The sequence below is a fragment of the Trichosurus vulpecula genome, chromosome 8 (assembly GCF_011100635.1).
Source record: "Trichosurus vulpecula isolate mTriVul1 chromosome 8, mTriVul1.pri, whole genome shotgun sequence".
Classification (NCBI taxonomy): Eukaryota; Metazoa; Chordata; class Mammalia; order Diprotodontia; family Phalangeridae; genus Trichosurus; species Trichosurus vulpecula.
The window spans coordinates 190068582-190081628 of NC_050580.1; the positions used below are offsets into that span (position 1 = coordinate 190068582).

At 40.0% G+C, this 13047-nt stretch overlaps 1 protein-coding gene across 9 annotated transcripts in view; it reads right to left on the bottom strand.

Moving 5' to 3' along the window:
* Positions 1 to 13047, bottom strand: part of MEIS2 (Meis homeobox 2) — a 227559-nt gene that overhangs the window by 213634 nt on the left and 878 nt on the right. For 4 of the 9 annotated variants that reach the window (XM_036735843.1, XM_036735845.1, XM_036735841.1 and 1 more), the window contains exons 1-6: positions 12988 to 13047; positions 11647 to 11879; positions 9984 to 10125; positions 9215 to 9265; positions 8120 to 8170; positions 7048 to 7197 (exon numbers count right to left, since the gene is read on the bottom strand). The exon at positions 12988 to 13047 is cut by the window's right edge. In XM_036735843.1, coding sequence (XP_036591738.1) covers positions 7048 to 7197; positions 8120 to 8170; positions 9215 to 9265; positions 9984 to 10125; positions 11647 to 11879; positions 12988 to 12999 — 639 coding nt within the window. In that variant the 5' untranslated portion in view covers positions 13000 to 13047. Of the gene's footprint in view, positions 1 to 7047; positions 7198 to 8119; positions 8171 to 9214; positions 9266 to 9983; positions 10126 to 11646; positions 11880 to 12506; positions 12670 to 12987 lie in introns of those variants that run through there. The other 5 variants (XM_036735842.1, XM_036735840.1, XM_036735844.1 and 2 more) reach the window with 3 other exon arrangements.

Here is a 13047-nt window from a genome sequence, read left to right on the forward strand (position 1 = left end):
CAAGTCACTCCTAAAAAATTGAACCTGTGGCTCTCTAGAGATGTTACGTCTTCAAAGCTCATGCTTAGACCATAAGTTGTTCCCTCTAGCTATAGACAGTGATGCAATCATACAGAGAGACAGATATTTGAAGATCCGATAAATTAAGCTTCTCCTCAGTGGTATAAAGACTATAAACAATATGAACAGACAAAGCACGTCCTATTACCCCAATACCATTCATTCTTGGGTTGAAATATCTGTGTCTATCTCAACTCCTTTTTTTTTCTTTTTCCTAAGTTTACATCCCTCAAGAACAACTTCCTGGCTTTCTGCCCAATGATATGCAGAAGTTTTGTGGTTCCTGAAACAAAACTGACATACAGAAATGTAGTTCCTAACAGTATTGCTCTTGATAGATGATACACCAATTTGCTTACATTACATAGATTACTGTGCTCACAGAGATGGATATAGATGTCTCTACAATTCGTGTATGTATACATTGAAGATTAAAGGGAAAAGTAATCACATTCAATGTGAATTATAACATGTGAATTATAACAATAATATTACTATACACTGTGTTGTGTACATGTAGCATCACATGCATGATTTATGTACACACATATGTAAATGAGTATGAGTATGTATCCGGTAGTTCATCAGTAAGCATAACCTTATATTGTGAAGATACACAAAGCCAGGAGTACGTGTTTCTATTCCCAGTGGTTTTCATAATTGGGAGTCAAATATGGTACTCTCCTTACTCTTACATAATTGCCTTAAAGAGCAGTGTTACCAGGAGAAAAGCAGTGAATACTGAGTGGAGCACAATAGAAAGAGATGGAAAATAGATACAAGAAGCTAAGTCTCAAGGGGCAGTATTTTCTATTTGCTGGGCTACAGACTCACAGCTGATAATGCAAGTTGTAATTAATATAAAAGCAGGAGACAATATGGGAAAAGCTTGTAGTCACAGGGCCACAGGAGATCACTCTGCTGCTATCCACTGTTTCTCATTTACACACACAGTCTTCCTGAGGAAACACAATTTTGCCAGTGTTTTCTCCCTTGAAAGTTAAAAAAAAATTGATTTAGCACGATCATTGAATTTTGCTAAATCTAGAAAAGAGCATGGAGAGGACAAGAGTCTCTAGGCAGATGAAGCAAATCTGATGTGCCTGTCTTTTGCCGATGCTGCAAATCTGTTGAAAACTTTAAGTATTTTAAACTATTAAAACATTACTGTGGAAGAGATGTTCTCAGGTGTGTTTGCTATCATATAATACTAATTAAGTCCTAGTTATTCACAGATATCCTCTTGTTTAAACTATTTAACACTTCTCATCTCTCTTTTATTTCCAGAGGACAATGGGTCAAAATGTCCAAGGCTTTTGGGTAAATGAAAAACTGAAAAACTAAAATGTGGCATCCTTGTTTAGAAAAAAGAAACTGATATGTGTATGCCACAAGCCCTCTCTAATATATTTGGAAACTCATCTTACATCTTATGGATGCAAAACTTTTCTTAATAACAAATGTTAAGATGCACTTTTTCCCTCTAGACTCCATAGTTATGCCATAATATATTACATCAAACCAAAATTTTATATGCCTTTGAAAAATTGAATGAAGTTATTCAGTATATAGATTTTCAAGGTCTGCTTGGTAAACAGCAATAGTAAACACACGGGAAGATATTTCCAATAGGCAAATGGAGCATGGAAACTCTGATTTAACTTGATATATCTGTTTATAATAAAAGGCAAGGAGGCATAATATCTAAACAAAGTTGAACTTCGGACAAATTTTCTGTGAGCTGATGTCTTTTGTTCCTCTTGGCATTACACAAATAAAAGGAGGGAAAAAATAATTAAGATTAACATTGGAGACTTCAAATTTTGAAGTGTTTGTTTCCACAAAGTATTGGCAAATATTCTCTGTCAGGTTAAAAAAAAGATTGAAAATTTCCCTCTCTCATAACTCTGAGTTCTAGGAAGAATATTGGAGACTTCAAAAATGTGAAATTTTCCTTAAGATTATAAATATTTCTTGGATCTTCTCTCATTTGTTTATCTCCACCCTAAATCAAAGTTTAGAAGAAATAAGTGAGACATTGTCAATAAGCCACCAACTACTATAAAGTCAGCATAATCTGCGAATAGCCCTTTCATTTAATCATTTAATAGAAATGTTCCTTCAGGGGATAGAAAACTTGTATTACGCTATATATTAGAGAGTGCACAGATTTTTTTTTAACTTTCCACAGAATAATCAATTGAATAAAAAGAACAAAATGAACTAATAAAAAACAGTTTTTAAACAATGTCCAACTAGCTGTCGTCAAGTGAAACTTTGTCTTAGGTCATCTGATCACAATTACATTTTAAAAAAGCCCTCAACCTCATAACCTTTAATGATTTAAATAGTGTAATTATACCTGACAGGAAATTGACATGAAAGCTATTGACTATCAGATCTTTAAGTGTCCTCCCTTACCTCCCTAAACATATACTGAGGCATCCCCCATGTGTTGGCCCATAGGTGGAACACTGCTGAAGTTCTCCTAAACTGACTATAGCACCTCATCAAATCTAATTTATAATGGAACCTAAGAAAATGTTTGGTAAGTGAAAATGTTAGCGGCATTTTAAAATCTTAACACATATTCATCTTCCCCTTTGATATTCAACAAAGCGACAGGATACCTAAATAATTTTATTCCCCACAGAGTTTTCAGCAGAATTTTATCTCAGGGCCCTTGCTTGTATATACCAGCTCAGATAAAGTTTATATGGACTTTCATCTTGGAAAGATGTTAGTCATGTCTAGACCCACAGCAATTTGAAAAGCCTCATGGAAATAACTAAAACTTGCCATATATTCAGAAATATTATATATAAAGACACTAACATATGATTTTCTCAAAATATAAATGCTAACATGAATTATTATACTAATATTTAAATCAAATCGGTAATCAATTAAGGCACTTGCAGCTAACTGATGGGATGTTTTTTCTCTTACATATCAAAATATAGTGGCTTTTACCTATTAATTTTGAAAATTATATACAGCTACACTAATATCAAGGAAGCTCTGAACTTGGCTCAGGGAAGAAATCACTATATTTCATTTGTCAACAGGCAAAAGCTATGTGCAAAATAAAATGAAAATATCTTCAGGTTTTCTGAAATATTACAGACTGAAAAAAGTCATAGGTATTCAATAGCAAAGAGAGTTTTCAAGTAGAATCTATTTTTTAAAAATTGATTTTTTGACATGTTTATTGTAAATATGATAAATATGAATGACTGGGAAAATTGACATGAAGTGCAGCTGGAGTCCAGTTCTTTTTTTCTTTCCCCTTTATCTTTTCTCCCCTAATGTTCCGGTTTAGCCAGAGTATGCTTATAATTGCCTGTTTCCTACCTGCGGCTAATACCTTTGAACACTTAAAAAATAATTACAGTGTTAAAAATGCAAATGATAATTATGTGTTATTATATTTACTAAACATAATGGAGTGATAACCAAAATTGTGAATTTCCAGTGACTCGAATGGATACTGTTTGATATCCAAATTCCCTTGCCCCTTTATGCTTATTATGCTAGTTTTCAATAAGATAAATTAAATATATTCATTACCCCAAGGAAAACTATGAATCTGCCTACTTCAGTGCACCTATATTACTTCTGCAGAGATAAGTTTCTATATAAAATTATGGAGTCAGGCAGTTTACCATGGTAGCATCCGAGTTCACAAAAGGACAGTCCCAACATCTAAAAAACACTCTTAAAAGTCACCCAGTAACACTTGTCCTTCTTATATTTCTTTCATTTATTTTGATTCATTTCTATTTTAATATCTGGTAACAGGAATACTATTGAAAGCTGTATTAGTACCTAATATTCTTCTGCTGCCCCCTCTCCCCACACCTCCCACAACACACAGACACACACACTCATGTACTTCTGCACGCACGTGCTCACGCACACACAGGCACACAGTGTAGCTGGATAACACTTAATAAGATAGAGGTGTATGTGTTTTGGGGGTGTCAAACAGCTGTCACAAACTGTCACCTCCACAAGAGAAACCTTGGCACACAACAAATTAAACTACATTTCTTTTTAGCTGTCATTATTCATAGCCAATAAGTCGAAATGCTCTCAGTATTTCATGTGCAAATAAAACCAAGAGGAAACTCAATGGATCAGAACTGTGGACCAACAGATAAAATAGGGAAAACAACATGCTGTCTCTGTCCTTCTGAAGTGGCTCCTCATCACCCCAACACCAACTTTCACCAAATAAGATCCAGCCTGGGGCTATGTATTAAATATGTATATCAAAGCAAATAAAAAAAAATAAACCTGGAGATTCAAATCGGACGTATTTGCATGCTGAATTTTCTGACTGGTGTTACTTTTCAGGTACTATCTCAGTGAAGGTTTTTCTTGTGCTGGAGATGGGTGGGGAAAGGAGAGAGGCCTGGAGAAGGAGGGAAGCCTGAACTGTGAAAGTAAATATTTGCCCCTGAGTGGGGAGGGTGGAAGGGGGAGTCCCAGAAAGTAGTACAATAAATGTACAGATTGTGTGAAACTACTTTCCAAATTGAGCAAGTGGAGGTTTCAGAGAATCTAGAAATGGTTGTTCACCCCTATCACCCCAAATCCTAAGTCAAGTCAAGTCAAGAAGCATTGAGCAAAATATCATGGTGTGATGCATTGTTTCACTCCCATGTGGGATGGAGTGATGGTGGCTCAGACTATTGTTTCATTTCTAAACAAATAATGAGGTGGTGAGGATAAAGTTATAGTTTACCTCTTTGAGAACGAGGTGACAAATGGTAATGGATTTGAGATAAATCATGTCATGTTTGCTTGCATTTATGTCTGTATTTTTTTTGGGGGGGGATGAGAGTGACAACATCATAGCCAATAGGAGGAAATTATTTTTTTAGCCAATATGTTTGTTAAATCATTAAAATAGTAACCGCCAAACTAGTCCCTTCATAGTGGCATGTTAAGTTAAATATTAAATATTACAATAGAGTCTCTCAGAATGGCTTAAGTATTTTTCATCAGTTGAAATCCTAAACAGGCTAGTCCATCTAATCTCTTCAATATAAACATAAGCATGTTCCATTTCTACATAGCCTCTTGAAAAAACTGTTGCCAAGAACCTGTACTATAAAGCCAACAAGTTGGGATCCCTTTTAAAGGAGTAAGAAAAGATTTATATAGCACAGGACCAATACACTTCTCCAATTCTGCAATTGATGCCAATAAGTCTCCCCCCTCCATCTCCATTCCTCCAATAATACCTATGCATATGGATTTTGGGTCACAAAACAGTAAAAACAAACAAACACATTTTGGAAGCAAGTGTCACGCCTCATAGACCACATCCACAAATTATATAGCAGATCAGCAAATAAACTTTCAGTCACTGCTGTAACCCATTTGATTTCACTTAATATACTCAAAATGCAAAATAGGTCCCTAAGAGCCTCCCTCAACCTCCCATTATCAAAAGAAGAAATAGATTAGGAAGCTTTTGACCCTGGTGCATTTGTCTCTAAACTTATCCATCTCAATATCTCAGGTAGAGATTAAAAAAAATAATAATCTTGTTCTTAGTCTTACCTCCCATCTAGTATAAAGATTAGATACTAAATTCCCATAAATATATATATATGTATGCATATGTGCAACTCGTATATATGAATTCATACATACATAAATTCATATTCAATTCAATTAAAATTTTTTCATAAAGGTGTAGTGATGGGAGGGCAACTGCAGAAGGTTCATTCTTCTTGGATTCAAATCTCCTTAATCTTAACTCACAGGAATGAGGGGGAATGAGGGAAGAGATAAACTATCTTCCTATTTCAAAGAACGATTTTCAGGGCTTAAGCTCACACTAAGTGTTAAATTAATATTTCAGCCACTAGATTATTAGACTGTATCATTTAGGTTATGAGTTCAATTGAATCTAATCTGTGTAAAACCCTTCTCCCCACCCCCAAGGCTGGGTTCCTATAAATAAACTCTAGCTCACACCCACTCTTTTTTAACCTAGCCACTCTTTCCTTCACTACCAGCTGCAATCTCTCTTCTTATTGCTTTTTCAAATTTCCAGTCTCACTACATATGTTTTTTAAAGCATCAGATTCACTAGATCTGTTCCAAAATAGAATGAAAAAAAAAAAAACAGAGAATAGAAAGAAACCTCCTTCCCTTGCCTGACAAACACAAGTGCTTCTTTACTATACCCACTCTACTCCTTCACCAACTGTTAAAGTGTTAAAATCAACCACTAACCTATGGTTACCCAATCATAATTCTCTTCAGCTCTCTGGAATACATTGCTAATAATTGGTTCATCAAGGTTACTGTCTTTTATTATGAAGATGCTTCAGGCACTTGGCAATAAGTCCATATTCTGACAATAAGTTGTTTTAGAGCAAAAGCCCTGAAAACTCTCTTCAGTGCCCCCCCCCAGCTCATCCCCCTCCCCATGTAAAATGCCAATAATTCTCAACTCTGTCATCTGTATGGGAGAAGAAAAAAAAATCAGCACTCACTTTCCTCTAAAAAGAATTCTTTTTGCCCGCCATCCCTCCCCCCAAATTCTCTTCTCATCTTCCCCAGCTTGCTTGCCTCTATTTTCTTCCTCTGCTGCATAGATTATAGGGTTGGTAAGGCAGAAAAGGCACCGGCCACCACATCAAACAAACAATTTGCTAACACTCCAAGTCGCCCAGATCCAGGAAACTTGACAAATTATCATCGCAAATCACTCTGCTGCCTCTACAAACAGCCTATCCAGGGCAGTGCAGAAAGTAAGGAAGAAGGAAGAGAATCAAGAAAGTAAAAAAGCAAACAAAAACACCTCCAAAGCAGCGAAATCCTTGTGCATACACAGAAGCATGATCGTTTTCTTTTAAAAAGGTTGGGGGAAAGGGAGCTGTGGACTTTACAGCAGGTAATATATACAAGCCATCTAGGGGCCTTTTCAAATATCAGAATGTCAAAGAGTTCAACGAGACTTACATGGTCAGCTAGATTTGTGGAAGATCCTGAGAGCTCTTCATGGTCAGATTTGGAGCTGCCGTCTCTCTCATCAATAACTAAGTCAATGGGCATTTTCCCTTTCAAACAGCTAATGTACCGGTGGCAAAAGTTATCGCACAGCTCATGGACCTTGGGTAAAAAAAGGAGGGTCATCATAAGTTTTTTTTTTTAAATGACTGTTGTTGTTAGCTTTATTCAGTTGTATGTGTGTTTTTAAGAAGAAATATAGTTCAAGGTTATGTTAAGAAAGAGCAACAATGTAAAGTATCTCAGGAGTAACTCTAATTAAGGGTTATAATAGTCCAAGTTAAGGAAACAATAGAGAAATTGTTGCAGCATATATTATCCTCCAGAGACTATCCAAAACAACAAGTTATAACACAAAAGAAAGAAATAGAAATAGAAATACTAGGTTCAAACTGGGATTTTAAAAGAGGTAAATCCCATTAGATAACATCAAAATATCAAAAACACCGGACCTAATTAAAAGATCTCTCTAGAGAATTTATAACTCCGCAAAGCACTACTTGTAACTTTCTAGCAGAGTTGTTTGAACTGGGATCAAAATATGTAGATTATAAAATACCTATGGACAGGTAATTCTGTACATGAATCTATATGTATTTCCTGGTTAGGAAATAGGCTGGATTTAGTGGAGAAACTGAAAGACTGGGTGTACTGTTAAACCAATGGTTTACTGCATTTCAAAATTATCCTGCATTTGGGACGTGGAGTGGGAGTGGAGATGTCCTGGGGAGGAATAATTAAAAATACATTTACAAAATATGTTATCCACCTCTCTTATGTTCGCGACTACCAAATAAAGAACCTGGCTGAAGGACAGTTTGAAGAAAAGGCCTCAGCAGACTGGCATGGTTTGGGGGCAGCCCCCATTATCTTCTTGCATTGACTACAATATATCAACCCTGAGAGAGATGCCCCTGGGGCCCAATCTCTCTGGCCAATGTCTCTTAAAAATCAAAGCTCAACTACGGGGTAAAATTGGAGATGACAAGGTAGACTGTGATATTTCCACCCTCTTCTTGCTTACCTTTTCTAACTCCAAAAGGTGAAACCTTAGTACTTGAATTGCTTGTATCATCTGAAATAAAGTTTTAAAATGGGAGTTAGGCATACGAAAGTGGATGGGGCGGGGGGGGGGGGGGGGGGGGTAGTGGTTAAGGAAATTGGTTGGACTAGGCTGAAGGGATGGTCCCTAAGAGCCTGGAGGGAGTCTGGGCAGAGCCCAAATGGACAAGAAAAATGCCTGGAAAGGAATACATTGCTATGAATTTTCACTCACTCACTAGTCAGGCTTCATTCAGCCACTCAGATCAACCTGAACCTAAGCTAGGTACTTTATTTTTTTTCTCATATTCATTTTGTTGTCCCCTACTGGCAAGCAGGATTTTACTCAGGCCTGCCTGGTGTCAATATCCTTTCTCTTTTCTGCCCTACACTCTTTTCTACCCCCTCACTGTCCCACCCCCAGCACACACACATACACACAAACAAAACACCCACCCTAGAGCGGGCTTTTGGGGCTTGCACACTAAAGCAATTTCAGCTCCCAAGATAAAGAAGGAAATGCTCAAGATGAATGGTGAGCTAACATCTTTGAAAGAAGATTTAAGTACTTTTAATATTGAAATCATCCAAATTAGCAAAAGAATTGCAGTTAAAACTGACCAGCGAGGTGCTCTCCCTTCCCCCTCACTCAGAGCTCGACTTCTCTCTGCAGTTACTTCCTAGGCTTTAAGCTGACCGTGGCTCTGCAAGCGGCCTTTGCAATACAAAGGAAGTAGCTACACTTCTCCCCCGTTCACTCTGAAAGTGAAGCTAGTTGGATTCCGTTCTTAATCGTCCAGCTTGCTCCCTCTCTCTCCAAACCACCCCCTTCCCGGTTTCTGGCTCCTAGTCTTGCTCCCTCTTCTCTCTGGTCACTTCCCCACGATCTTCAATGCTGGACTCTGCAGAATAACTTTTAAAATTTTATTTTAAAATGTTCAACGACCTCTTGCCCTCAAGTATCCAAAGGAGACTTTATTGTGAATGTGGGAAGCTAGAATAAGGATCTAGGGGCTAAGGGAAGTGAAGGGAAGTTTAGGGTGGGGGGGCAGAAAAACAGAAAAATTGTGAGCCTTACCAAATTGTCCAACTCTGGATTCGAGGAAAAAAGTGGTTTTTCAGCACGAACCTATAAGAAGCAGGAAAATAAGTATAAATTACCGCTCCGTTTTATACCACTGTGACCGAATGAATTGGGGGTTGCTTGTAAAGATGTGTAAAGGTGAATAAGGGTAGGTAATAGAGAATAGGATAGGATATAACATGAGAAACAAATCAGACCATCAAACGGGTAAGGATCAGATGGGAAAAAAAAATTCTCTGACCCAGATGCCATTCGAGGGGAGCAGGAACCCCCAGTCTACAACCTAGGCCTGAGGCCATTTTTCTCACTTTCTCTGTCCTTTAATCCTGTTGGGATTTTATTTTCTCATCTCCCTACCTTTCCTGGATAGTTCTGGGTAGAGGGACTTCCACTTTCTCAGTCAATGGGCTACTGACACCCCCTTACCCCAATTCTTGATTAAGAAGCTATTAGTAAGGAAGGGAACCAGTCGCCAGATGAGAAGTAGGTCAACTTTAATTCAAGGGTCGAGCCCTAGTATTCCTCGCTGGGGGGAAAAACAAACACCCACATTTATCTCGAGTTCCAATTTGCCTCCAGGCTCTGAGATGGGGAGGAGGGAGAGGGGAATGGAAAAGAGGAGGGGAGGTAGGGGCCAGATTGAGTTTCTGTCTTTTTCTCTCCTTTTCGGTCCTCCTTGAAAGTAAAACTCATAAGAAGGGAGGGTGCAAAAGTGTCTGGGCCATTGCGGGAGCGGGGAAGAATAGGTCAAGATTGTTTAGACCTGTTTTGCGAAGACTGCGATGTCCTCGTTGAAGGAGTCGGAGGAGCAGACGTCTCCGCCGGCCACTCCGGGTTCCCGGGGAGTGCAGGTCGCCAGCTCGCACTTCTCAAAGACCAGAGCTAACAGAGGAAACAACGGGTGCCTAACGGGTAGCACCACACAAAGACACACACACAGAGAGATGGGGGTGCAAGGGGGAAGGAGGAAGAACTGTAATCAACAAGTTTTGAGGGGGTTTCATATACAAACACTCATTGCACTGCACAGCCCTAAAGTGTCGTCAGTGAGCTGGGCCAATGCCGAAAGTAGAAAGGGGGTGGGGGAAAAAAGCTGAATCCCTAGCCACTTCCACTGGCTTAAACTCCTACAATCTAGGGTCAGAGAAGTCCTGCGGACACTTTGCCCGAAATAAAAATAGCAGCAACTTTAAAAAACCAATCAAACAAGCGGGGACCTCACATTAACAGTAGTGCTGGGCTGATCCAGGTCCATTCGCGTTTAACAGAGAAAGTCTAAACTCTTGACCACTGTAATATTGTACCTTAAAAGGGAAAGACTGTCGAACCAAAAACTGTTTAAAGGGCCTATTTTCATGAGATATCAAAGAAGACACGAAGCTACACATAGACACACGGACTTCAAGGAAGTATTTTCCCCCAATCCTCCTAGTACAATTGCTTGCTGTTTAGTTAAAATGATGAGAAAAGGTAATAAAAATATTGGTAAAAAAAAAACACGGAAAGAGACCCACTCACAGAAATATTTTACCCTGGATTTATAGCAGACAAAAATGGTCTTGTATTAACTTTGGAAGAGTGTTTGTTCTTTGTGCTTCTTAAAGCCTAACTCCGTTTTTCCACTGGGATGCTGGTTGTCCCTTGCTTCAGAGTAAGTTGGTGTTTACCAACTGCGCCCCTAATATATTTCCCCATTCCACCTCTTTCCCCTACTTACATTCAGCCCAAGAGGCAATATATATCTACTATACTTCAGCTGTAGTGCACCCCATCCCTTCCCCCATATCCCTCTCAACTCTCAGAAATGGTTATTTAAAGAAATCTCCATACACCTCCCAAGAACACCTTTTTTACAAAGCAGCGCCCCTGCCCCTTTAACTTCATAGTCCGAGTTCAGTAGTCTGCCCCTTTTATTTGCAGAGAACTAAGGTAGTGGATCTAGGTTTCCTGGCCAAGTGGAGCTACCCGTCTCCTCGCTCCAGCTGAATTTAGTGACTCCCAGAGCCTCCGTAGGAAACAGGAAAAAAAGGAAAAAAAAAGTTGTGCCTTATTTGCAGGAAACTTTCCCCTTTTCCTTGGCCCCTCTCTGGTGAGGGTCCATCCAAAAGACCAGAAACTTAACCTTTCAGCAGGAGTGTTATGCATTAAGATGAGTCTCCCTCAAATTTCTAGAGATTAAAGCACCCATGAATCACAAGGAGAGGGAGGGGGGAATAGTTCTTGGTGACCGGGATTCTGTGTAGGGAGAAAGATAATTGTACCTAATTCACTGAACACGTCCACCTTCTCTTTTGCATTCCATGGGACAAGGATTACCATCCCTTGCCTTCTCCATTCCTAGCTCAAGTGCCCCCCACCAAATATAAACAGCACCCACCGCACCCCCCAAGCCATTAAGCAAACTTGGCCCAGGAGATAGGGTTTACCCATAAATTGCGTCCTTGTCCCGCTTCAGGGCGTCATTGACAGCGGATCCCATGCTGGCGGGCATGACATTGGGGTGCGGGGCGTGGGCTCCGTAGTGCTGAGTGGCGTGGAGCGGCGGCCCGTGGTTCAGGTGGTGAACCGGGGGGATCGGCCGTGGAGCGTGAGGGTCTCCGTACATGGAAGCCGGCACCCCTACTCCGTCCATTCCGCCGTAATGGGGAAGCTCATCGTACTGTCAAAACGGGTCAGGAAAGGGGAAGGAAGAAGATTGAGAAGAAGGCAGAGAGATAGTGAGAAAAAAGAAGAGAGAAGGACAAGGAGGGAGGGAGGGAGAGAGAGAAAGAGAGAGAGAGAGAGAGAGAGAGAGAGAGAGAGAGAGAGAGAGAGAGAGAGAGATTAAAAAAAAAAAAACAGACAACAAAGTCAGAAGAGAGTGAAGTACCGAAACGAGAGTTAGGCAGACAGAAACAAAAGCAGTCAAAACAACAGACTTGAAAGTTGTAAATATATGTATGTATAATATATATGTGTTAAAAAACTATCAACCAAGAGAAGAGGAAGGGGGCTAAGAGGTTAAGGTCTGGGGAGCAAGGCGGAGGCTCCACTTCGGCCAGAGGAAGAAAAGAGATAAAAAGGAAACAAGAGAGAACTGGAGTTGCTCTGAATAGGGAAGCCCTTGAGCCCACCCCTAACCCCCCTTTCCTTCCATCCAAAGGATTCAATAAATCAAAAGCCGAAATGAAACAAAATAAAGGAAAGAAATCGCTAATAATAACAACAACGATGAAGACGACCACAACCAGTCCCTCCCCGGGGGCAGGGGCCAAAGAGGGGTTGGAGGGAATAACGTGAAAGTTACCAGAAACATTATTTAGCAGCGGATTCCCTGCGTCCTTGTCAAATTCAGAGACAAAACAAGCAGCAAAATATTGTCTAGGCAGCAGCTCCCCTCTGCCGCCCGTGCTACTGAGCAGAGGGAGCAGCAGCAGCAGCAGCAGCAGCAGGAGAAACAGGGGAATCGCGCTGCTGGGGTAAAAGCTGGAGCGAGGAAAAAGCATGTAACAATTGCACACACAACACACACGCTCACACTCGCCCTTTCGCCCGCTCACACACCCGCTCTAACACGCGCGCCCAGACACGCACACACGCGCGCGCACTCACACACAGGCACAAGAGGGAAAAAAGAAGCCGATGAATAATTTTGCTGCTATTTTTTTTTTAAATACTGGCCGCCATCATCAAGCAGCGAGAAGCAGCAGCTCTGTAGAGAAGGCATCGGACAGGCCCCTTTTAGGAGAGGATTTATATCTAGGTAAGTGTTGGAGATTTAAACCTACCCTTTGCGCCATCAGTCTGCGCTCCAATAAACTCCTGGATGTGTCGTATATTTAATATCC